A 24,457-nucleotide genomic window follows, 5' to 3' on the forward strand; every position below is an offset into this window, starting at 1 on the left:
AAGGAGAGAGAGAGAGAGAGAGAGAGAGAGAGAGAGAGAGAGAGAGAGAGAGAGAGAGAGAGAGAGAGAGAGAGAGAGAGAGTGTGTGATGGGGTGGTTGGTGGAGGGGGGACAAGTGGTGGTGTGAGGATGTTTTTTTTCTGAAAGTGATGAGGCCGGCAGTCTTCATGATCAGTAGAGCGTCAGGCGAGGAAAGCTGACGGAGAGACTAGGGGATTCATGCTGGTAAAAAACAAAAAGGGAAAATATACTCGACAATAACAGGCACGGAGAAAGCATCAACAGGACTTTCAGGGTTACAAATTCTGCTTGTTTCATGCAGGTGTCTGCACAGACTGTTATGTCTTCATTTTCAGCCTAAATAATATCCAGCAATCATGCAGTTAAAGGGTCAGTTCACCCAAAAATAAAAATTCTGTCATCATTTACTCGCCCTCCAGTTGTTCCAAATCTGAATAAATTTCTTTGTTCTGATGAAAACAGAGAAAGATATTTGGAAGAATGCTTGTAATCAAGCAGTTCTTTGACACCATTGACTACCATAGTAGGAGAAAATACAATGGTAGTCAAAAGTGTCCCAGAATTGTTTGCTTTCCTACATTCTGTAAAATATTTTCTTTTGTGTTTAACAGAACAAAGAAATTTAAAAAGCATATTTTCCTGCTATATTAGTCAATGGTGGCCAAGAAGCATTCTTCCAAACATCTCTCTCTGTGTTCATCAGAACAAAGACATTTATACAGATTTAGAAAAAAACAAAACTTAAAGGTGAGTAAATAAAGACAGAATATAATTTTTTGGTGAACTATCCCTTTAAGTGTCTGATGTATTTCAGTTATGATAATGAAAAGGATTCTTATCTAGTCTTCACACCTACACTAATCGCTCTGTTGTATTTGACGTTGTGTACTGTCACAGTGAAAAAGGCCATGGAACCAGTCAAGCTGAATGGATGGGGGACACCTGAGGTGAACAGCGAAACCATGCAGACCAGCGAACCCTGGGTGTTTGCCGGCGGAGACATCGCCGGCTTGGCCAACACCACCGTGGAGTCTGTCAATGATGGCAAACAAACTTCCTGGCACATCCACAAGTACATCCAGGTGGGCCCTCCACTCAATAAGCCAATCCATCTCATTCTGAATTTGGACGTCTTACACAACATACTTAGTGTTTGGCCACAGTTGTGTGTAGCTGTGAGAGCATGCTTCACATTACGTGTCAGTGCCAGCAATTTTCAGCATTAGCGTAGCACTCAAAGTTTTACGCTAACAGTTTTTATAGCGAGGGCATTATTCCACGGGGACTTTTTTCACAGGGTGACATCTTGAGTGCTTTTTGGCTGAGGCACTCATGCACAAGTTTCATCTTTCGTTTTCCAAGCTAAATACTTATTTTCTGTGATTTTCTAGTAAAGATTAAGTAGCGGCATGTAGAAAAGGTTCATGCGGAGGTTAATCGCTAATGTAACTGTGGCCAGAGGAAGTCACACTGAAGTGTTTGTTCGGCAAATCCATTTCCCCCAAACCATTCTGTAATTTTGGACTATAGAGAAAGAGCTGGCAAATATTTGCTAATGGGTTCAGCAGTTCAAGATCACGTAAAACACTGCGAGATATGGTCGCATTTTGTTGTGGGTGTTTCAGTTTTAAAGGGTTGTGTGTGGATTTTCACGAGTAAGAGATATATTTAGTGCTATTCACAATAGCACACAATAGGAGGGTTGAACTATGTAACATTTTAGCAACGTTTTAATGTGCGTGGTTATAATGACAACACAAATCATTTAATAATATATGATAAATTATACAAATTTAGATTATTTCATTTTTTACTCATACTTACAAAACATAACTGTTTGATTTGTATTTTATTTGTACGTTTGATTGCCAAGTTCTCTTAATTGAGTTCCTGTAGAAACCACAAGAAGCCTTTGATTCTCATAAATGCTTCAAATCCTTTGAAAACAAACAAAAGAAAACTAAAAAACTAAACGATTCAAGCTCTAGTTCCCGAAAGCATGGGAAAAGGATATACTGTATGAAAATAACTGAAAACATAACTATTATTTTTAGGTATTTCATTCTTTACAGAAGATATATTGACCCCAAACATAACAGGAGGGTTAAAGCAGCTTTACAGAAAATCGTATTGTAGTGTCTTACAGTAATTGTCCAAAAGTCTCTGTCGAGCAGTTCAGTAGAAACTTCTTCAAATGTTTTATCTTCAGGCCCCCAGTGAGCAAGCCAAGGCTGACTCCATGAGATGTTAGTGAAGAAAAAAACTTGGGAGAAACCAGGCTCCGCAGGGATGAATAAAAAAGTGCAGTCCAGTCCCTTGTTCTGTACATAGACATAGACATGAATAATCCCTATTTACACTGCTATAATGAAAGGCAGTAAAGTAAATATCAGCTTTCCTGTGGCTCAGGGGTTAGAGCATGCGCTAGCAACGCCAGGGTCATGGGTTCGATCCCGGGGGCTTGCACATAGTCAGAAACAAATGTATAATACAATGCAATGTAAGTCGCTTTGGATAAAAGTGTCTGCCTAATGCATAAATGTAAATGTAATATATCAAAATGACTGAAGTAATACCTATAGGTAACGTTACACAGTTATCACAAATTACAGTGCATTGTTAACTCGAATTTGCATGCTTCAGTATGTTTACAGGACCATCATTAGGGGGCTTTAAAGAGACAGTTCACCCAAAAATGAAAATGTCTAAATGTCTTTGTTCTGATGAACACAGAGAAAGATATTTGGAAGATATTAGATATTAGTGCCCCAGAACTGTTTGCTTTCCTACATTCTTCAAACTATCTTCTTTTTTGTTCAACAGAACAAAGAAATTTATAAAGCAATTTTTCTTACTATGGTAGTCAATGGTGACCAAGAACTGTTTGGTTACAAACATTATTACAAATATCTTTCTCTGTGTTCATCAGTACAAAGAAATTTGTAAAGATTTGGAACAACTTGAGAGTGAGTAAATGAAGACAGAATATTTGTTTTTGGGTGAACTGTTCCTTTAATTAACTCAAACCATTGAAAAACCCTGAGCTTTCTACATAACAAGCAAAAATAAGTGTGTATATTTATGTTTTCTCCACAGTCCCTCCATGGTAACACAGTAAGCACCGCTCCCAAACTTCCCCTGTTCCTCTGTGCCATCGATACAGTAGACATCAGCGTTGAGATGTGTGGGATAAGGTTCCCCAACCCGTTTGGACTCGCCAGTGCTCCACCAACAACCAGCGCTGCCATGATCCGCAGAGCCTTCGAGCAGGGCTGGGGCTTCGCCCTCACCAAGACCTTTGGGCTGGACAAGGTATATTTACAGAACACACGTGCAGGAACATCAAAATACAGCACGACATAGGCTTCACACACACGTGTAGTAGAAATTGGAATAGCGTGTTTGTGTGGGAAGCGTACAGTGCATGTGATTCCCGGATCACAAAGTATCCGCAGAGCACATTCTTTTGTACAACATCTTAAACTGAAACCTTGGCAAAAATCCCTGAAAGGTCATAAGCATATGAAAGCTTCAGTACTAACAATAATGTAAGCCTTTCCAGCTTGTGAAACACACACACACACACACACACACACGCTCATACACACATATGCACACTAACACCAGCCATAATGAGCTACATTCTGGTGGCTTAAAAAAACGCTGGGAAACCAACAACCCTCCCATTAGGCATCCATGCATCTGCCTTGTTAGCGATGTAACATTTGTTCTTGACAGGAGGTAAAAGAACAGAACAGGCATGAGTTGTTTATTGAACTCCTGCGCAAAATCTTTTTGTTTTAATTTACTTTCTAATTCAAGTGATGGGAAAATTAATCATTAACATCTGTTCTTGATTAGTGGAGCTAGAAATGGAAAAAGAAGAAAAAGAGAAAGGAGAAGAGAGACAGAGCACAGGGTTTGAGTCGGATCAGGCATCGCCAAGGCAACACTAAAATGCGTCTGTGCAGCTCTTCGATCAGAGCGTCAATTTCACAAGGAATTTCAGAAGGCAAATGACAACATTTAAGGAACTTCAAAGAAAAAAATAGCGAAAAGGGTGAAGAAAGAATGACTTTTAAGTGAACTAGTCTCTCTTAAATACAGTATTCAAGCTGTCCCTGGAAAATTGTCACTTTGTGCCAGTAATTTCTCAGCAGGATGCTGGGAGCAGTGTCAAAAATTAACTTTTATTAAGTTAATTTTGGAGTGTCAGGGGGACCATTTTTCTTCATATTTTCCTTTATATATTTATTTAATTTTGCTCTTAGCTGCATTCACAGGTTTTGGTAACAAGCCTGATTTTGCATGAATCAATGGTGGACAGAGATTTTATAGCTTTCTCAAGTTAGAGTTGTTGAGGATGTTTTTCTTTGGCTTTTTAGTGCATATTTAAGTCTTTCAAAACCCACAAAATGCTGTTTTATTTTAGCTACACACTCAACAGTATTCACATAAGAGATTTACAAATATCGCATTAAAGGGATAGTTCACCCAAAAATGAAAATTCTGCCATTCTTCATTAACTCGCCGTCAGGGGCGGCTAGGACTAAAAAGTGGCCCTGGACTTCTTCACCAGGAGCAGCCCACAACACCGGGCTCGCAACATAACACACCATCTTATTGATGCACAAACCATTCTATAACACCACAATATAGAAACAAATGTTTCTAAGGATCTTTTACAGACACATTGCAAAGCCAATAAAACGACAAACAGTAAACAGTAAAGGCCAGTGCAGTCTTGGCAACAAATAGACTTCAGAATTACATAAAATCCTGCCTAAACATTTCCGTGTAATGGAACTGTTTGTAAATGACACTTTTCTGACCGTGACATGTAACACACCTGAGATTAACACACATCATTAAAACAATTCGTGCTTGTTTTCTGATAGCGCCCGCCTGCCGAAGTTCTGTCTTCTTCAATTTAATTGGCCGAAACGTCTTTAACGTCGAAATGTCTTTAGTTTGATTGGCTTAAATTCTGATTGGCCTCTGTAATTTGATTGGCTAGAATTCTGCGCTATTACTGCTGCTAGGCTAGGGCACAGAAATCACAACTACTGTATAACAAGAAAAGAATATTATTATTTCTTTATATCTTAACAGTGGGCCGGCCCACATTGAGCAGATGGCCAGTCCGCCACTGCTCGCCTTCTTGTAATTTCAAACCTGTATGACTTTTTTTTATCTGCAGAACACAAAAGAAGATATTTTGAAGAATGTTGTTAACCAACACCCATTCACTTGCAGTGGTTTTGTGTCCATACAGTAGAAGTGAATGGGAGCCAAAACGGTTACCAACTTTCTTCAAAATATCTTCTGTGTTCTGCAGAAGAAAGTCATATAGGGAGAGTAAATGATGACAGAATTTTAATTTCTGGCTGAACTATCACTTTAAAGGTGGAGTGGTTGATTTGGAAAGGTGCTAACTTTAGCCTGCTAGCACTGAAATTATAATCCCACCCTCTATGCGATTCGCCGTCCAAAGCCACGCCTCCTTCAAACACATGAACGCGCACAGACCAGTAGCTAAATCGTAAATCCACGTAACGAATTACAAAGTAAATACATTAAATTCTTCTCGAAGCATGTACATACCTGTCCAAAAGAAAGAGAGCAACCATGGTTTCGTCTTTCAGACCCTTTGCCTGCCGGAGCTGTCTCCATCGTGTAAAAACTGAACCGATGTTAATTCGAGTTTTTCCTCTTTCATAATACAGACCATTTTCATGATCCAGACTATTTGTCAGCCATTCTCCCTACATTGACACAGTGGACATGAGCGCGCTGATGATGTATGATGTCTGCGTGAACAGGGTGCGCAGTGGTATGCAAAATACGTTGGCTGAAAATGTACACATGACCAGTCACAGCATTCGGCCAGTAAATTTTCGATTGGGCGAACGTTTTTTGGTCCTACGCCTTTCACAGACGATATGTAATTATAAAAATATTATTTGACCACTATACTTCTTGATTGCTATCAGGATGTAAAGAGATTTCCAACCAGCATGACAAAAAATGTTTCTGGACAGGATCACCTATTCTGCCTTTAACTAATTTGACGGTGAAAGTATATTAATTCAATTTTAATTATATAGCGCTTTTTACAATGTTGCTTTGTTTCAACGCAGCTTCACAGGAAGAACAACAAAACAAACAAAAAAGGAAAAGCACAGAAAAGAGTATAATACAATACAGTGCATGGTATTACACAAAGAAGTAAGACCATTCTAATAAAGCAATGTTCATGGAATTTTAAAATATAAAAATATATAACTGTAAAAAATAACAAACAGGGCAATTCATTAAAATGGCTATATTGCCCTAATGTTTTGCAATTGCAAATCTGCAATTTTTTACAATCTGAAAAAAGTTTTGCAATCTGACCTAGTCTCAGAAACACGTGACATGACATCTAACTCACCTCAATGAACACTTCAGCCGTATCAACAGCGAGTCTTAGCACAGAGTTAATAATTCTCAGTATCTTGCACTGCTGAAGAGAGATGAGGCCATATTTCAATAAATAGAGCTCATATTGCTCTCCCCGTGCTGGAATGATGCACCGGCACCTCTCTCTCTCTCTCCCGTTCTCTCTCTCAGGCAGGATGAAGCAAACCCCTTAGTGTCAACATGTTCTCTGTGGCTCCATGCAGGGCTGTCATTAGAACATAGGGGACTTCTTTTTAATATCCTGTTCTCCGGCGCTGAGCCGCGCTAAGATGGGGTCTCCGCCGAGGCCGTGCGGCATCTAAAACGTTCAGAAAGCCCTGCGATTGTGGCGCTGGATATGAAATCAGTAGCTGGTGGATATGTGTGCGGAATAACTAATTTACCTAGCGTTAATGGCTGCGCCGAGCAAGCAGGCAGCACTTTCATTAATTATAATTAATGAGATGCATTGCATATGTAAATGTTTTATTTTTCCCTTCTGTCTCAAAACGCGAGTCCCCTGGGAATTGGCACTACATTGACTTGGAACGAGGCCCCGTTAACACAGGCTGTTTTTTTAATACCACTTCTCTCTTCTTCCGCATAAACGAAGATCTTAGAATCTGGTGATCCTCAGATTCCTACACAGACCATTGGGCTGTTAAAAGGTTTACATGTCAAACACCGTGGGGTAAATATTTTATTGTAAAACCTTTTTAGGATCTGTCTGAAACGATGCAGATGCAGCTTATACAATTCATTCATTCCACCTGTAGAGCTGATGGATTCTGGGATTTCCAGAAGAAACGGATAGATGGATAGAAGGATGGATAAGAACTGTCGTGCCCAATTATCCTTTAAAGACATATCCTTTTGAGAGACTTTGCACAACGTTGCCAATATGTAGGTAGGCAGTCGGGAAGTGGCACGTCTGTCTGTCAGAGCGCCGGAGGGCTGAGGGGCCATCGCTCAGTCAGAGCTGCGCTAATTGTACATGAGAATGACTGATGGCTGCTATTGTTCTTTTATGCGAGGTTGATTGCCTATTACTCGTGTTCTTGAGCTCACACGAGCAGAACCTGAGCCGTCGGATCAGCTGGTTGGAGGCGATGTTAATGCCGGCTGATTTCTGATGGAGTTCATTATGCCCCTGCAGAGTCATGATGAATTTTAAAGTTAGCGAGAAAGGAGGTGAGGCAGATTTCCATGCGAGGAAAATACATTTCCTTCGCTCTGACACATTCATCATAACATTGTCTGGGCGGATCCTGACAAAGCTCCCCAGCTATCCCCACTTTCTCCTCCACTGATTTAGCCAGTCGGTTATGGATCTGGAGTGGTGCGAGGAGACAGAACTCGCTCGCTTCCTGCATGAGAAATAAGCCCATCCCCTACTGTTTAAAACATATTCAATCATTGCCATAGCTCAGACAGGAGCTTATCACACCTAAGCTTTAAAACACACCACTCCAGGCTATGAGACTTAATATCTGCACTACAAAACTGGGATGGCGGAGTTTGATAAGATCCACATCTCCTAATTGGCCTGTAATTGCTAGGGCTTTATCCAATTAAGTAAGCGTTAATAAGAGCGGTTGTGGGCGTACCGTGTCCTTCCTTGTTTGTTCACGGGGCTGTTTAAGTTCTAGTGACGGATTTGTTTCTTATTGGCAAATATTTTCGTGTAAGGTCTCGTAAAACGTGTCATTCAATATGAGAAGCGCTCGTCTGACAAGCTTCTAATTTAAATAACTGTGTCAAGGCTAAATGTAAATTTGTAGTTTGATTTGAAAAGTTTTTCATATAAAATATGCCTTCATATCCATATACTGCAAGTGAAGTATGTTCTAATTTTGTTGATTAAATCCATTTCGTAGGCAATTAAAGTGGGGTATCGTAGGGTATTTAAAGCTTTCCTGTGGCTCAGGGGTTAGAGCATGGCACTAGCAATGCCAAGGTCATGGGTCCGATCCCAGGGGATTGCATATAGTAAGAAACAAATGTAATACAATGCAATGTACGTCGCTTTGGATAAAAGCGTCTGCCAAATGCATAAATGTAAATGATAGAAAATGGAAATTCTTGAATTCATTTACTCATCTTTGTCACTGGAAACATTTATGACTTTCTTTATTCTGCAGGACAAAAAAGAAGATATTTTGAGGAATGTTAGTAACCAAACAACATTGGACTCATTTTTCAAAATATCATCTTATATGTTCTACAGAAGAAAGAGTCATATATGGGTTTTGAACCACATGAGGGTGAATAACATTTTTTTTTTTGGGTGAACTTTCCTGTGTTTTTTTTAAGTGCTTTTGTTTATTTTGTATTTTATTTTTATAATCTTCTCTACTCCCATGGCCCTGTATAGAATAGCGAGAGCGTGTGCACTGGGCTAAAAGGTGGGAAAGACTGTAGGGGTCAATAGGGTCCAGCAGGATCCAGCGTAACTAAAACAATAAATCTCTCTACTTTAATAAAATACCACTTTAAAGGTCCAATGTATAACTTTTTTTGGAGGATCTATTGACAGAAATGCAATATAATATACATAACTACGTCTTCAGAGGTGTATAAAGACCTTACATAATAAAACGTTTTGTTTTTATTATCTTCGAATGAGCTATTTCTATCTACATACACCGCGAGTCCCCTTAATTCGCCATGCTGTTTCTACAGTAGCTAAACGGACAAACTGCTCTACAGAACGTGTTTCGTAAATACGTTATCTCCTTCGGCAAAGTGAAAACGTGACGACGTCTTTGTCTGTGTCAGCCACCATGGTGCTTTCAAAAGGGAGGGGTGGAGTGAGCTGTTGGTTGCAAAAATTTCATTTTTAAATTTCATACACTGGACCTTTAAAATGAATACATTCACTAATCTTTCTCAGTTCATGAATGCCTTCAAATATAACATGCATAAAACTATTGACAGGTTCTAACCCTTATCTGAGAGGTCAAGATTTCGTTCCACCAAATCTTTGTTAAAGTTGGGTTAACTTTTGGTTTAATTGTTGGAGAATTACTGTATTTGCTCTCTAGCTAAGACCCTTAGAAAACAGGCAGCCCACTCAGTCACTCATGCCCATTTGGGCCAGCCAGTTCATGCAGGAAATCAATGGTGGCTGGGGACAGACGGCTGCCATCCTGCAATTAATGCCAATTTGTTATGTGCACGTATCTCTGCAGGGAGACACGGTGTGGGCGGAACCTTCCCGCACTGATTCAGGTGCCTTGAGTACATGGCTCTAGAGAGAGAGAGAGAAGTAGATAGAGAGAGGGTGTCTTCTCTCAGGGGTGAATTTGGATGGCTTTACATTCGTAGAAGTTTCTATGAATATGAATGAATCAGATGAATTATTCACATCTTAGCATGTTTAGTCACTCTGCAGTTATTAACGTGTACTGTACTATGCTGTGAGCAGTGGTGTAGTCGGGGCCATACGCACGCATACACCGTATGCTTACTTTTTCCACAGCGCTGTTTGCGTATAACAACTTCTAAAGATCTATATTATCGTATACCCACTTGTTCCACTGCTTAACGTCTCCAAGCTGCTAAGGTGGTTGCTTTCCCTTTAACTGTATCACGTTCACTATTTGTTTATACAATTGGTGCATTTCTTTAGAAAATACACAGTATTTCTTGCAGCCCTGCCTGCGACAACCACGTCAAGCGCATCATCTTCAGTGTTGGCAACGCGCCAGCGAGGAGTTCGTCATGTCAGTGACTGAAAGAGTCCCGCTGAAGCCGTCAGGTAATATTGATAAAACGGATCACTTTTAGTCAAAGCTGGTTCAAAGGCTCATCGGCAGTGGCTCCTCTCATCTGTTCTGGGCCTCCGGCTCGAGAGCGATTGACACTGAATTCACGGGTTCTCTTGCGCTGCTTTATCTCTTTATGATATTGCAGTGCATTGCAAATCTTCGATATCTGTCACAGCTTTTAATTCTAGCTTTCTTTAAATGACACGCGATTAAATGAAACAAAGAACTTCCATAGCCCTACTGTTTAGTCAGAGGTCAGAATCCTTCCATTTTCTCTGTATCCTCATTATCTTTACAGTCGTTTTAAACCTTCTTGTTACATTTATTCTACATTTAAAATAATGTAGTCTTTTTTTTACCACAACATTTACTTCATACATTAATATCTTCCCCTTAAATTATTACCAAGTATTGACACAGTGATGACAATGGCAGTGATGACAAAGTTACATCTGTATTCTGTAAAATCTTGCATATGTTTTTACGTAATCTTGTATATGTAGCAGTGATGACAAAGTTACATCTGTATTCTGTAAAATCATGCTTATGTTTTTACGTAATCTTGTATATGTAATGTGTTAAAAAGATATGATGCTTTGTAAAAGTATTAGATTGTGGTCAACAGTACTGGCATAGACCTGTTTTTCCAACCCTTTTCCATCAACTTTTTTTTTCCAATTCTACAACTTCATATTCAAAGCATAAGTGAAGAATTATGCATAAATATTTAACTGAAATAATTGTCATATGTTACTAGAAAAACAAACAAACAAACACACTGACCCCTGTTTTTTGGCCATTTGAGGTCGGGTTATGGTCGTATAGTATAGTACACCATTTTTTTTTGTTTTGTTAGGACTACAGCACTGGCTATGAGGGTTTCTTTGTGTGGGCTTATAGATCTGGTTAAATATCTTTTTATGAATTAGGAAATATGAATCCACAAATCAAAATTATGTTGTTATTTAATTATCTGTATGTTTTTCCAAACCCAAATTACTGAAATGCTTCTATCCATAGAAAACAAAACAAGATTTAAAGACTGCACTCTGTCTTTATTCAGTTACAACGGATGGGGTTTGAAGTTTGAAAAACTACACAGAAAACATCAAACTATTGTAAAAATGGTCTATACAACCACAAGATTCTGTCTTCTGAAAGCAATTGTTACTTAAAAATGTGGGCGTCTGAATGAAACTGGAAAGTGTGAAAGATTGATTTGCAATCTGATTCTTGAGTTCAAACAATGTGATTCAAACAGAAAAAGAAAAACATGCATGTTTGGAACAACAAGGGTGTGAAAATGGTGACCAAATTATCAACTGAACTCTTCCTTTCCTGTAAACATTTTTGTGATCAGTTGTTTTATTTTTTATAGATTTAAGAAAAAAAACCTAATAAAAATTAGGTTTGTAGTTATATACTGTACTGTATCCTTGCCAAATACGGTTGCTGGCACGTGTCGTTGTGACATGGCTGACCCAATTATGGGTGAATCCATCATTGCTTGATCCCAAGCCTCCAATTAATTTTATTATGTTTGGTCACCTCTTTGTCTGTCCATATCTATAAAGACCAAAAGCCTGTAAAGAAATAGTCCTTCACACTAGGTTGTGATCTTTTTTATAGAGAAACTTTTATGTCAAACAAAAGCCTTTAGTGAGGGCTGAATGCACCTAGAGGGTCTGTTGTTTCAAATCTCAGTGCATGTATATCAATAGGCGCTGTCCTCTTCCATGTATTGCTGTTGTGTCCTTGAGTGTGGCTCTTAATTCATTATCGCCCTGGGCGTGCTGTAGTATAGCCAACCCTTAGCTCTGACTCTCTTGTAGAACAGCATTCCACAGTGACTAAAGATGCAAAGGCCTTCATTACAGGAAAGTACAAGCTGGTAATAGCATTTGAACGGTTGAGATTGACTGGTTATTATTAAATAATAACAAAATAAAATGTATTCTAAAGGGCTGAAGAAAATTCTGTCATCGTGATTTATCTTCATGTCATTCAAAATCCACATATGACTATTTCTTCTGTGGAACACAAAAGAAGGTAGTTTGAGAAATGTTCCAGTGGTGTCCGTATGGAAGTCAATGGGGCCAGTGTTGTTTGGTTACCAAGGTTCTTCAAAATATATTTTGTGTTCTGCTGAAGAAAGTCATAGAGGTTTGCAATGACATGAGGGTGATAAATATAAAAAGTTAACATTAAGTTTAATCGAATTTTCATCTGACCTTCTTGTTTCTTTTTTATTTTCTTTTTTAAATGTCTTTTCTTAAGACAAAAGCAAGATACACATCCTACAGAAAAGTTTTTTAATATCATCGGCATACTTAATGTGTTTCTTTTCAACTATTAAAATGACTAAAACCGAACATAAGGGTAGTCATACCAAATAATGAGAGAAATGTTATGTGACTGGTGCGCTAATTAAACTGCTACATACTAACATCGCTAAGCAGGTTTGCTAAACACAGGTGTCGTGTGTGGGAAGTTTGAGTTTCATGACAGAAGAGAAAGCTTTGTGGTGACTTTTTAATCAGTGTACATTAGGTGTGGGAGTTTGAAACCAAACTTTTCATTTCTTACTTTGTTGCAAAGTTATTTTTATAAGACGTGAATCATATTCAGTCACCTTAATGAGACCGCTAAATTAAGAGAGCTCCTTTCAGCTTCAGCACTTGATGCCCTGACATATTACTTGTTGAAAATAAGCACCACGATTTTGAACGTGAAATAAGAGAAGGGAAAGGTTTAAATGCATGTTTAATTGTAAAAATAAAGCAAAAGCACAAAACGAGCTTTGCTTTATTGCTTAATAAGAGTAGTAGATGACCTAATGAAGTCCGTTTTATAAGAGGCTACAAAAAATCTCATCTGCCCCTGCTAAATTATTTCAACAGGCCTTGGAGAAATACATGAGGCAAACAACATTCACCTTTTTGTTAGATGTTTTCTATGCCTGAGATCTTAATATACTGTATATATATATATATATATAGTTGTATACTCTTCATTTTGTCAGTGCTTAAGCCATTGAAATCTACTCTGAAACGTTTACAGGACTCAAGGATGAATGTACATCTTTTCATTAGTGATCTGTAAAAAGCCATCTGTTACACTCAGATACCCACTGCCTCCATTCCTACACATTCACATTCATATTCAAGGCAGCTCGTGTGGTTCTCTGGTAGTATATGAATCATAACCAGTGCAATGTTTTTTTTTCTGCGAGAAATGTATATGCACAGTTAATAACATAATGTGGTTTATTCTGTACGATCAGAATCTGATTACATCTGTGAATATGGAGAATATGAGAGTGGTTGTGTAATTTCCAAGTTTCTTTGAATGCAGAGACACGCAGTGGTCCTTTAAAAGTTACCCGGGGACAGCGCACAATCTTTCTTACATGTCAGTATCCTTGCCAAACATTTCTGAGATACCCTTCATTTTAAAGAATGGAAAGCACAGACTCATGAGTTTATTAGAATCTGTGCAAATAAAAAAAACAAGTGGAACCGGTCGGTATGATGTAAAGGTATCCATGAGTAAAGTGGCCATGACGCCTTTGAAACGTTCACTGCCAAAATATACACATTGAACACACTTGTTCAAAAATAGTGGAAGACATTTGAAAGAAAACAGAAAACTTTTTTTAGGAGTCCTGAAACATATAGACTGCCTGAATGGATTTCTGATTTCTGAAAGTCTGCACACAGAAAGGAAAAGAAGTTACGTTTAATTTAAAAAAATGTTTTGCCCGTCCCCATTACGGACTGAAAACAGGAGTGTGGAGCTATCTATGCAAGTAGATGGAAAAGCAATTATCGACGTCTTTACCATCGAGGCCATTTACCTGTTTACCACGTCACATCCTGAAGTAAATAGGTTTGTTTTTGCAGCATATCTAATCTGCAGTCAGCAGCCCTGCTCTCCAACATTGTACTTCCAGGAATTTTCTTACATAATCCCCAGCCAACGATTGTGTAAAGTGTAATTGTTTTGCAATCTCCATTCAACTTAATCTGAGGCACATGCCAGCTTTAACTCAAGGACACAAGAACATGTTCAGGCTGAGTGGAAAATGTAGCTGCAGGAGCGTTTCTCGGCTCTCTCTCACAGCTAAATCAACATAATGATGGCTATAGTCAGAGAGATTATTGTGGTCAAATGCTTCCTGTATCAGTTTAAAAAACAGCCTGGGCATTGTGTACTGTTGAAACGGCAGGGAGGCAAATTTTTAACCTGAGATTTTTTTTGAAGAGAATGACAGCGATGAAGGGGCGTGGCTTGAGGGGGGGGGGCAGGGTGATGGGCTCCTCTGTCTGTAATTACCCTGAATATGCCTCCAGGCCAGCATATCAGAGAACTTCCTCAGACGTTCCAGTACAGACATTTGATCGCTCCCTTATCGTAGAGTACGTTTTTCTTTTTAGGCTCAAAAAGAAGGATTACTGGGCTGCGCTGGTGCGATAACCCCCTCAGTTTGCAGAGCTTGCCACTGACCGCTTCTATGACTAAAGAATGTGTGTGAATTCAACCTAGGCTAATGTTTAACAGGTTAACTCATGCTAATGGGCTGAGAGAAGCAGAGATTATTTACTTGTCGCTAGATCCTTCACACGTATTGCCTGTTAAAGCGTACTTGGATACGCATGTACGTAGGTAGGCCTTTACTGGTATTTTAGTTGGACACGTCTCAAAGACCTGTAGACAATGCACCCTACATAAGTGTCTGACTTGTGTAAGTGTCACTGTGAAGTGATATGTAGCACCATGCGCTTACATTCCCTTACTAAAAAAACAATATAAACCATCACCGAAATGTGAAATGGTTATAATGGCAGTTGTATTGGTTTTACTGGAAACTATAAACAGTGGCTATGTTTACATGTGATGACAGCGTAGACAACCATTGCAACGGCATTTTCATCATATTTCTTTATCATGGTGCTGAATAACTATTAAATAGGTCTGTCGAAAGATTTTGCATTTAAACATTTTAAAGCAGTGGCCAATGACACATCCACTGTATATGAGTTTATCATTTTTGATGTGCATTATCGGAAATAATCAGAATAATATAAATTGCATTTAAACGGGAGTGAAGAGGTTTGGTCACGTCATGTATACATGTTACTGCGATTAAAGAGTTCACCTAAAAATTTATTCACCCTCATGTCATTCAAAACCTGTATATGACTCTTGTTTTAGTGGAACTGTCGCTGTTATTTTGTGCTCATACAATAGAGGGCAATTGGGGGCCAATGTTTTGTAAACAACATTCTTTAAAATATCTTCTGTGTTCTGCAGAAGAATGAGAATCATGCAGGTTGAAATGACATGCTAGTGAATAAATGATGATTTTTTTGTTGACTTTAAGTCATTATTCTGGTTATTGTAAATAATCACATTATTGCTGCACATGTAAATTCAGTCATTCTCAAATGGTGTTGGTCCTGTTGGCGGGATGTTATCTGGCTGATGGGATCAATAGAACATCGTTGAATTCTACTGGAATAAGGACCAAAACACACATTACACAAAGGAATTTTGTAATGGTTTTAATGGTAAACTGCTAATGGTTCATAATGGTATTCTAATAAAAGCCGTTAAAAATTGTATTGAATCCATTAGAATTCCTGTGATAGTTTTTAGTAGGGTCGTACCATTAGTTTTCAGCAGATTTGGTTTTAATTCAATAGAAGTGGAGTAACCATGTTTTTTGGCAGATTTATTTCTTTTTGTATTGTAAGAACAACCAGTGTGTTTTCTTTCTTCCTCTGTTTGAAAAAGAAAGCCCACAAAGGGAACTGGGTGTACTCAGTTAATCTTAATTGTTTAAAATTATGTGGCTCCTGTTTAACACATGCAAATGAATCCTAATAGCTCTTGCTAATGAGCCATGGTCTTATCAAATAATTTATCATCGTTTTCTCTTAATTGTAAAAAAACAGGGAGAATTATTTGATTGATAGTTGTATCATGAAGATATAGAAAACATTTGGAGATCTTACAATGTGAGAACACTGCTTTCGCAAGCTTTGTAAATATGCAGCCAATGAAAGTGGTCTGTGTTTAGTTAAAAGTGACAAAGTTTCTTTCTCCTACAGGATTTGGTGACCAACGTGTCTCCGCGAATCGTGCGTGGGACCACCTCAAGTCACGTATTCGGCCCCGGCCAGGGCTCTTTCCTCAACATTGAACTCATTAGCGAGAAAACAGCCACCTACTGGTGCAAGAGCGTTTCAGAACTCAAAGCTGACTTTCCCAAAAATGTAAGTTCACTTTCAGCTAATCGTACAACTTCTCTTGTCTCTCTTCCTCTTGTCCCTGCTGAAGTTTTCTCATAATGTGATTCATTACTTTTGTTTCTCACCTTTTTTGTGGATGGGAAAGCCTGTCAATGTTTTATCAACAGCCATAATTCTCTATAATAGAGGTGCCATCTTTTCCCCTCGTTTTCTGTCCCTCAGTGTGCATGTTAACTGCTTCACGAGTAATTGCGTAATAGAATCTCTCTAATAGAAGATTTTCAGAGGTCTTCATTCTTTTATGCGGCTTCCTCGCAGTCACTCCGCGGGCAGATGACAAAAGCTTTTTGTAGTGTTCTTTTCATCGCAATCAGCCATCTCCTTTCTCTCTAATCACTTGCAATGAGACAGCCCGTTTGAGCACAAAATAACTTCCTCAAGTTTTGTTGACTGCCTGCTTCACTCAAGGGTGAGATTAATTTTGAATTACAGGGTGTAATTATGAAGCACAACGTCATCTTTCCCGCTAACCTCTTGAATCTCTTTGCACAGATGTGTGGCTGTCTGGATTCCTTTTTTATTCAATGTACAAATATTACTGTTGTATTGCTTAAAAGTGAATATGAACTTGTTTTATTCAAAATTATCTGTTATTTTGACTTGTTTCTCATATTTTCACTTTCTGGAAATAGAAACAATATTTTAATTTGAAATTTGGGAGTTATATTGTTTGTAGTTCACAGACTATAACACATACTGTACATATAAATAGTAAATTCAGAAAAACAGAAGATCATTTTTAAATGGTCTTTCAGTTTTTGCGTGGCTGCATATCGTTTTACTGAGAACTTGCCTTCTTCGCACGGGACACATGCAGTGCTGCCTTAGAATTTGGGCAAAATAAAGTAATTGTAACACCCCTCGAATCAGTAGCATACCCGTGACACCTTAAAATGCTGCTGTTTTTGGATTCAGTCCACTAGATTTTGGAAAATCATCCCGTGTCTCTTTCTCCTCCGTGTCCAGTGGGATAAATGTAATATACTGTACATGCTGAATAGTTCAGTAAGATTCATTGAAAATGCTTATCGATTTTGGGCAGGTCACAGCAATTCAGAGCAGCCATTATCTCCATTTACTATTTACAATTCCATTTTCCTCCAGCGCTCCGCGTAAGCTTGTCGTGCTCAGCGCGGGGCAGTGCCTCCTGCGCTGAACACACTCCAGGGAACGCTGAAGTATGTGCCGGGGCGAGCTCATCACACCGTGTGACTGCTTTGTGGTCAAGGGTGATGGGCACACAGTGCTGGGTGAAATGAATACTCAGAGAATCGTAATGAATAACAAACCCACCGCAATGATGTCAAATTACACCAGCTCACACATTTCATCCCCACAGACACGTTTGTGAGCGCGGGGGGCTCGCGGGAGGTTAGCGGAATGCCTGAAACTGAAGAATAGACACGATGTGTGGAAAAAGAAGATGCTACGTTCGCCACAACCCCTCCCTCGTCTCTTTTTTTAATTTCCTTGTATCAGTGGATGATTGACAGTTTCTACGGTGATGGGGGTCCCTAGAGGGGCAGTGTTGCCAGTGTTGCTCAGTTACCTCAGCACAGTGTTATTAAAGCGATAACAGGGTGATTCCTATGCTTCTTAGAGACTTAGCCTCTCTCTCTCTTTTTCTCTTGCCTTCTCTCGCTCTTTCTCTTTTTTGTGATGGAGCGGTGCCCTCCGGGAACATTCAGCAAATGTATTTTATTTTCAAGCTTGAGGTTCTGCGTAAAGCAACACAAGAAAAAAGAGGAGCCTTGATATTATATTATAGATATACATCTAAAAACGGACACCCTTTTTACGCCCACTCTACTGACACTAGTAAAACCTTGACTGTGCGTTCATGTGCCTTGGCAAATCAGTATATGCGGTTTAGCGGAGCTCCCTGGGGTAAGTGGAGATGGGGGCGGGAGGGGTGCAACAGGTCTCCCAGGCTCCTGCGAGCATCAGAATGGATGGACTCATAAACTTCAACACATGCTTTGCCCGCCAACCACCAAGCGTTCCTCTGCACGCCATCCGTGTCGATTTGTTTCCCCTAAAACCGCTCTGCGAGGGGAAGACACGCGGCATATATCTCCCCGCTTTATGGCGCGATTACAGTGTCTCCGCATACAGAGAGAGTAATACAGCTAAATCCTGCCCTGCCACAAAGGAGCTGAATAATGCCGTCAGCGTGATGTTTTTATTGTTTTAATAATACGTGCGTGCCACTGGGCGTCTACAAATGCACTGAATTATAAAGCAGCACAGTTTAAGGCGGGTAATAGCTTTTCCAGGGTCCCATTGAGTGCTGGGCTGTTAAAAAAATAAATAAAAAAATAAAAAAATAGGGATTAAAAAGTGCCGGATTTTGTGCAAGCGCATCAGGTGAAATCACACTTCATCAGTCATTCTCTATCCCACTGAGGTCTTGTTCTTTTTCCTCCAATCTTACCTCACTTTCTGTTGCTCTCTTTTGTTCTAGATCATCATTGCCAGTATTATGTGCGGTTACAACAAAGCTGATTGGACGGAGCTGGCAAAGATGTCTGAGGTAAGACACGATTCACTCTGTGGGTGTGTGTCAGCACTTTAACTTTGGTGGCTTTTAGAGGAATAATTCACTCCAAAATAAAACTTCTGTGATAAGAACTCATTTTGTTTCGAACGAATGTATATGCTGTTAGTTTTTTCTGTGCAACACAAGAAAGGGGATTTTATGAGTTTTTATACACTTCCATATAACAACAGGTCATAATGACCATATCTCCAAATAAGAAACACACAAAAGCACAATAAAAGTAAAAAAAAAAACACGTTTCTCGAAGCCATATGCAAGCCTTATTTTCAATAAACCTCTAGTTCAAAATCATACAGAGCAATTTGTTTACAAATTGGACTGATCCAGTTCTCAGGTTTAATTTGCTGACTTAATCAAGATTATTAGTAAATAATGACCTACACACAAAGCTATGGGATAACATCAGCAGCATGAAACTCAAGTTATAGGAAAAAATTGTTATATGAAAAAAATAACAGCATACAGGTTGAAAACGACATAAGGCTGAGTAAACAATGACATTCAATTTTTATTTTTGGTTCAATAATTCCTTTGACATATCTTCCAACTTCAGAGATTAATCAATAATCATTCATCTTATTGTAACTATAACAAGTAAATGAAGAGGAATCTATAAAAAAGTATTTAATGTTGTAAAGATTTTGTTCCTCAGGATATCTATTTCATGTTTGAAAATCTGTTAATGTGAAGTTTTTTTCCTGGCACATCGCAAGAAGAAGCATTTGTTTATCACACGTAGCATTTCTCAACACTGTGACAAACAGAGTCGCATCCATATTCATAGTGTAAAGCCTCATTGGTTCTGTGGAAAGAGGCTTTTACATTAAATTTGCATTAGATACTGTATCATTGGATTTCAGCCTTTCGGGTGACAGAAACCAACTGTGCTCATAAACTGTGAATGAGAAGTCGTAAAAGTTTATAAAGTGTATGTTTTTCGTAGCAGTGAAACAAACAACCTTCTTCCTCATGACCACACTGCTTCGTTGCGCTTGTCTCAGTCTAGTAGCTAACATAGCTTCAACTTAAAGAGAAAAGACGCAAAACACTGTCATCATCTGCTGTGTGTGTGTATGGGGTGTATATTTATATGTATATGTGTGTATAAATATAACACATTTTTACATAAATATATATAATTTTTTTATATTTAAATATATATTACATCATGTATAAATGAAGAGTTTGGTTCCAAAATGAGATAACTCCGTTTTAAAAAAAAAAACAATTATGTTTTTTATTGTGCATTCCAGTAAATATCAATCAAACTGCAATTGGTTTGTTTTTATTTAAGCCATAATAAATAAAAAATACAGCTAACTAACACAATAAAAAGATGATAACATAATAAGAAACATGATTTTTCAAAAAACATGAGTTATCTCATTTTGGAACCAAACTCTTCAAATATATATTACACATATTTCCTAAACATACATGTATGTTTGTGTATTTATATATACATAAAAATATACATGCCACACAAATATATTATATAAACACAAACGTTTATTTTGGAATTTGACAGCAGGTTATTTACGTACTTATCTTTACATGGGATTAGTGTTGTCACGGTACCAAAATTTCAGTAGTCGGTACCAATACCAGTAAAATTCCACGGTTCTCGGTACCAATTTCGGTACCAAAGCAAAACACCAGTACATGCTAATTGAAACACAATTTTATTAATAAAGCTCATTGTTAATATAAATGTACAGAAAGCAATGCCATTTTGTATACATGAAGTATACAAGTTAATTGTTGCTGAAATGGTGCTCACTGGGGTCTTTCATGCTGATGAACATCCTCCTCAGTCTGCTGCTGTATAAGACAAATAGAATAAACTTCAGTAAGTCAACTGACTGAACAAACATGCATATGCAATATTAAAACAAACATCAGTTTTATAGTGCATTTACACAAGATTACTTGCATTAAGGTAACTTTATATTAAAATAATAAATGCAACAGATATATATTTTCTTTAGTATAAATGTGGCTTTTTAAACCTAATAGAGTTATCTATCCAAGACATACACATTGCTAGTCATACAGTTAATATGCTAGTTTTCTAGCACATAGATTTCAGATAGGCCTATATAAAATACTAGGTACTGTAAACCCGTCCTGTCCTCCCATTTATTTTACCCCATTACAGTTATAAAAGCATTAAATGGTTAATAAGGACACTTGACTGGATTAGCATTGGTGCTAACAAATTAACACGCAAACAGGGACGTTTATTTTAACTTAACATATGCTACAACATTCATAATGCAAACGCGAACAGAATTTGAAACTTACCGCTTGAACTTGTTAACTTAAATCCGGATGTTTCCTCCTTTCACCACAAAACTCTGTTCATTTTCTTCGTGATATGACTTTAATCTGAAGTATTTCTGTGCGCATCTCTTGTGGATCGGAGCCGCGCTTATCCGCTCATCACGTCTTATTGCGTCTATGAAAAGTTTCCGACTGACAACCTGTCAGACAGAGCATCAGTACCCGGTTGACCTGGTACGTCGGTGGTACCGGGTCTTATGAAAATTAGGTACCGACAACTTTTTTATTTTTAGGTACCGACTTGGACCCGATGTACTGGTACTTTTGACAACACTACATGGGATAAAGTCAAATGACATTAATTTTACATTTCCCCCTGAATGTACTTGACAGCTCAATGTGTAAATCATTATAATAAGCTTACTGTTGCGAATTGTGCTAAAATATGTAGAGTTGTAATCACTACTTCCATTTTTGGCATCCAATAGTTATTTTGACAATAACTATGACATTAAACCTTTAAAATTCACAGATTTTGCTGTGGTTAGTGCACCGACATATAGAGCCAGTGCACTTGCGGCCCGATCCAAGTTCGATTCCCGTCTCGAGCGTCTTTTGCCAGACCCACTCCCCTGTCTCTAACCAAAGCTTTGCTGTCCTATCAAATAAAGGCAAAAAGCCCCTAAAATGTAACTTTAAAAAAAGAAAGAGGGAAAAAGTGACGCAGCCAGCGTTTTGAACTTGTTTTGACGTGCAACATGTGAACGGCCCTAACATTTCTACGATAAAACAGTTATCAAACATTAAACATTTAGCTACTTACATTTGGCCACCTCAATTAGATTGATATTGAGGAGCTCTTTTACATATAGTCATTTAGCAGACGCTTTTATCCAAAGCGACTTAAAAATGAGGTTAACAGGATAAGCAATTGGAACAACATAAGGGCAACAAAAAGTGTAAGTGCAGTAAAGCTGGTTAAATACATCACGATAAGATCTAATTGATTACCAGACTTATGGGTTGCTGAAGTGGTAAATCGCTTGAGGTCAAACGACGCAGTAAGGTTGTTGAAGTCGGCAGCCTGTGGTTTTTCAAGGTGTATGTTGAAGTCTCCAAGTACCACCAGAGGAGTACCGTCCTCAGGGAAGGATGACAGAAGTGCATCCAACTACTCCAAGAAATGTCCAAGCTGACCTGGGGGATGATAGATAATTACAACATGAGTTTTAACAGGGTGGATGACAGTAACAGCATGTGACTCGAAGGAGATGTTGTCACATGAGGGTGCTAGCTGTTTGAATTTCCAGTCATTAGGGATAAGTTGACCGGTTCCTCCACCCTTCCCTGATAGGTGTGAGCTGTGGGAGAAAGTGTAGTTATTGAGAGGGCGGCCGGTGTGGCACTGTCCTCTGGCTTGATCCAGGTTTCAGTAAGTGCTAAAAGAGAAAGACCAGAATGTTTATCAATAGCTGTAATGAAATCTGCTTTGTTTACAGCAGATTGGCAGTTCCATAAACCAATAGGAAGGGTAATTGAGGTAGTTGTGGATACTGGAAGAGTGTGCAGATTATTAGCATTGCACTGCCTTCTACGTGATAAAGGTGATTTACGAGTTGTAGGGATTTGTAAACACATGGTCAAAAGCGGAGAATAAGGAACATACAAGACAAAATAAAGAAAAGAAGACAATAAATAGAAGTGCAAAAAGTTAATACTGAAGTGCAATACCTTGTTGGTGTCCTTGCTCGGTGGAGTCGCAGAGTCGCTGGTCTTCACGCGATGAGGCTGCCGCGACCATTGCCGGGGTGGTTAATCACATTTATATACCTTTCTGAATCATGTTATTGAATTCAGCAGGACACGCCTTACAATATCACACAATAAACAAGCGAAACCAGCACGAGACTAGATGAGAACAAACAGTAAACAAAGCAACGTTTCCTAGCAACGACACTGCACTTACCTCAATAAGACAAGAATCAATACACTTTCGCGCTTCTGTTGACTTCTGCTGCTAAACTGCTTCTCCCTCATTCAGAGTCCATATAAATTAAACTTCATTCCGTTTAGACACAGCGAGTTAAACAAGTAATGTTGTATGTTATACATTATACAATAATAATAATAAGAGTGTAAATGATTATGGCCCGGTTTCACAGACACGGCTTAGCTTAAGCCAGGACTATGCCTTAGTTGAATTAAGATATTTATGTCGCTTTTATAAAAATGCCTTAGAAGAATACATTACTGGTCTGAGACAAAACAATGGCACTGATATTTTTTAATATATTTCTGGGCAAGTTATATTCAGTTAAGACAGGTCAAACATTCATTTTAGTCTGGGACTAGCCTTAAAGGAGAGGTTTCTTTCTAGTTTTACACAAATGTAATATAAATCTTAGGGGTCCACAGAATGTGTCTGTGAAGTTTCACCTCAGAATACACCGCAGATCTTTTATTATACCATGCCCTTATTGCCCAGTTTTGCATACGAGGAGAAACGCGCTGTTTTGGTGTGTGTCTCTTTAAGTGCAAATGAGCTGCTAGTCTCCACCCCCTTTTCAACAGATAACGCAGCCAGGGGCAGGCTGTGAGCCTGTGCTTCCATCAACAAAAGAAGGGTCACATAAAGCGAATGAGAAACGCTGTTTCCGTCTTTAAACACCAAACACATTAGCCGGGTTTCCATCCAAAGTTGCGAATTTAGTTAATGCGCAAAATTGGAATATCGCATAAAACATTTGCGAATAAGCACCGTTTGCATCCAACTAGTCAACCGTCACTTCCTAATAAACTGCCACTAAATGTCACTAAGAGAAGCCACTGAATATAATAATTTTCATAATACTTGCGCAAGCAGACGATTATGAAACACAATAAATGCGGTGCTTTTGTGGATGCCTACTGTTCGGGAAACAGTAGCCGGGTTTCCATCCAAAGTTGCGAATTTAGCTTATGCGCAAAATTGGAATATCGCATAAAACATTTTCGAATAAGCACCGTTTCCATCAAAATAGTCAACCGTCACTTCCTAATAAACTGCCACTAAATATCAGTAAGAAAAG

The 24,457-nt window shown here is 38.6% G+C and overlaps 1 protein-coding gene across 2 annotated transcripts in view; it reads left to right on the forward strand.

The window, feature by feature from the left end:
* The window catches only part of dpydb (dihydropyrimidine dehydrogenase b), a 159,364-nt gene that overhangs the window by 83,786 nt on the left and 51,121 nt on the right, over positions 1 to 24,457 (forward strand). For both annotated transcript variants that reach the window (XM_057333891.1, XM_057333890.1), the window contains 4 exons: positions 919 to 1,103; positions 3,118 to 3,333; positions 16,346 to 16,510; positions 19,011 to 19,079. In XM_057333891.1, coding sequence (XP_057189874.1) covers positions 919 to 1,103; positions 3,118 to 3,333; positions 16,346 to 16,510; positions 19,011 to 19,079 — 635 coding nt within the window. The remainder of the gene's footprint in view (positions 1 to 918; positions 1,104 to 3,117; positions 3,334 to 16,345; positions 16,511 to 19,010; positions 19,080 to 24,457) is intronic.

Source organism: Triplophysa rosa, linkage group LG5 (genome assembly GCF_024868665.1).
Source record: "Triplophysa rosa linkage group LG5, Trosa_1v2, whole genome shotgun sequence".
NCBI lineage: Eukaryota > Metazoa > Chordata > Actinopteri > Cypriniformes > Nemacheilidae > Triplophysa > Triplophysa rosa.